The 1,786-nt window shown below is 40.3% G+C and overlaps 1 protein-coding gene across 3 annotated transcripts in view; it reads left to right on the top strand.

Moving 5' to 3' along the window:
• ap2a1 (adaptor related protein complex 2 subunit alpha 1) overlaps positions 1 to 1,786 on the top strand; it is a 96,573-nt gene that overhangs the window by 86,749 nt on the left and 8,038 nt on the right. For 2 of the 3 annotated variants that reach the window (XM_050070239.1, XM_050070240.1), the window contains one exon: positions 383 to 506. In XM_050070239.1, the coding sequence (XP_049926196.1) occupies positions 383 to 506 (124 nt within the window). The remainder of the gene's footprint in view (positions 1 to 382; positions 507 to 1,786) is intronic. The other variant, XM_050070241.1, reaches the window with a different exon arrangement.

Consider the following 1,786-nt stretch of genomic DNA (forward strand, 5'->3'; position numbering starts at 1 on the left):
AATGAAAAACTAAACAATGATATTCGGTATTCGGTACTCGGTATTCTGCCAAGCGTTTAATAATATTCGGCTTCGGCCACAAATTTTCATTTCGGTGCATCCCTATACATCAAACTTGATATCGTACCCAAGTTTATTAGACCCATGCCACACAGTGTAGCTGCACTAAACTTATAAGATTGCTAAAATCTCACAGTCTCTAGGAGGCATTACAGTTGTTGCTATGTAAGTGAAAAATTAATATAATAATGGAGACTTCATAATGCTGCCTGATTGACAAAACTTTCACTGACTTTGTGAGGCAGTGTGAACACTGTCCACAGTCTGAGGTGTGAAAAAGTTAGTCTGTGTGATGTCTTGATGCTCCTTGACAACCCGCCACAGCTCAACGTTCAGACCAAACCAGTGGAACCACTGGTAGAGGGTGGAGCCCAAATCCAACAGGTCCTCAACATAGAGTGTCTGACTGACTTCTCTGATGCCCCGCTGCTTAACATCAAATTCAGGTAAGCACATAAAACCAACCCCAGTCATGATGTTAAGCAATGAAAAACTACACATTGAAAGTTGGTCAGAATGGAGAATTAAACAGGACTGCTAAGGAAGGCAGCTACGGAACATTTTCAATTCTTTCTATGGGTTTCAACACTTTTTCATTATATGCTTTACTTTGAGGTTCATAAACCACAAAAACTCAGGTTGTTAAACAGTGTCCAAATACAAGCAGCTTGTCCAGATGAAATGCAGTATATTTTGCCAAATTGTGATTACAATCAAGAACTAACAAAAAGCAAAATCTCTCATCTATTTCATGCCAACTTTCAGGACTTTGGAGATTTTGATTTGCAGTGCTGCCAACATTAAGGTCGGGGCCAGTAAGATGTTGAAATTGGATAAGCAGTTCTTTGTCAAAGTTTGTGATGGTTAATCTTCTTTAGTTTGCTGCAGTGGCTTGTCGTGTGATAATGGTAGTCACTGAAACAGGAGCTGATTTTAGTGTGATAGTGGTGATGATGCTCCTCTTTACCAGCAGAAAACAGACAGATCAGTGAAGAGAAACAGGCCCTGAGCAACATCAGCTTTAAAGTCTGATAATGTGCTCTGAGACAAACAACATTTGTGATATTAGTTATAAATCATGTCACATTACAAACCTTTTCCTCACTTAATGTTGTAACCTGCACTATTTAGCGCGTGATGAGATGATATTAGGTGGACAGTAGATAGCAGCTCTGCTTTTTGAAATCGTCGCACGTTTAAAAGGTTCGTTTTTCTGGGTGTTTTGCATCTGTCTGTGGCATAACTTACAGGAGGCATACATGTGCAGCAAGAGAGAGGAACGGGGACCACAGTATAATTTCTTACTCAGATAGCTCACTTTCAACAGGTCAGATCGTAATATTCAGGTGGAGAATGATGATGAGGAGGATTTAATACAGGACGAAGAGAGCACACAGACAGACTGAGAGGGACGGTGCCAGGGAGATATCTCCAGTGAAGAGAAGCAAGGGAGCAAATGTGTTTTTTAATTTTGTCTCGTACACGGAACAAAAATGTAAACGCAACACTTTTGTTTTTGCTCCCATTTTTCATGAGCTGAAAGATCTAAAACATTTTCCATACACACAAAAGACCATTTCCCTCAAATATTGTTCACAAATCTGTCTAAATCTGTGTTAGTGAGCACTTCTCCTTTGCCGAGATAATCCATCCCACCTCACAGGTGTGGCATATCAAGATGCTGATTAGACAGCATGATTATTGCACAGGTGTGCCTTAGGCTGGC

This window comes from Epinephelus moara, chromosome 18 (assembly GCF_006386435.1).
Source record: "Epinephelus moara isolate mb chromosome 18, YSFRI_EMoa_1.0, whole genome shotgun sequence".
Classification (NCBI taxonomy): Eukaryota; Metazoa; Chordata; class Actinopteri; order Perciformes; family Serranidae; genus Epinephelus; species Epinephelus moara.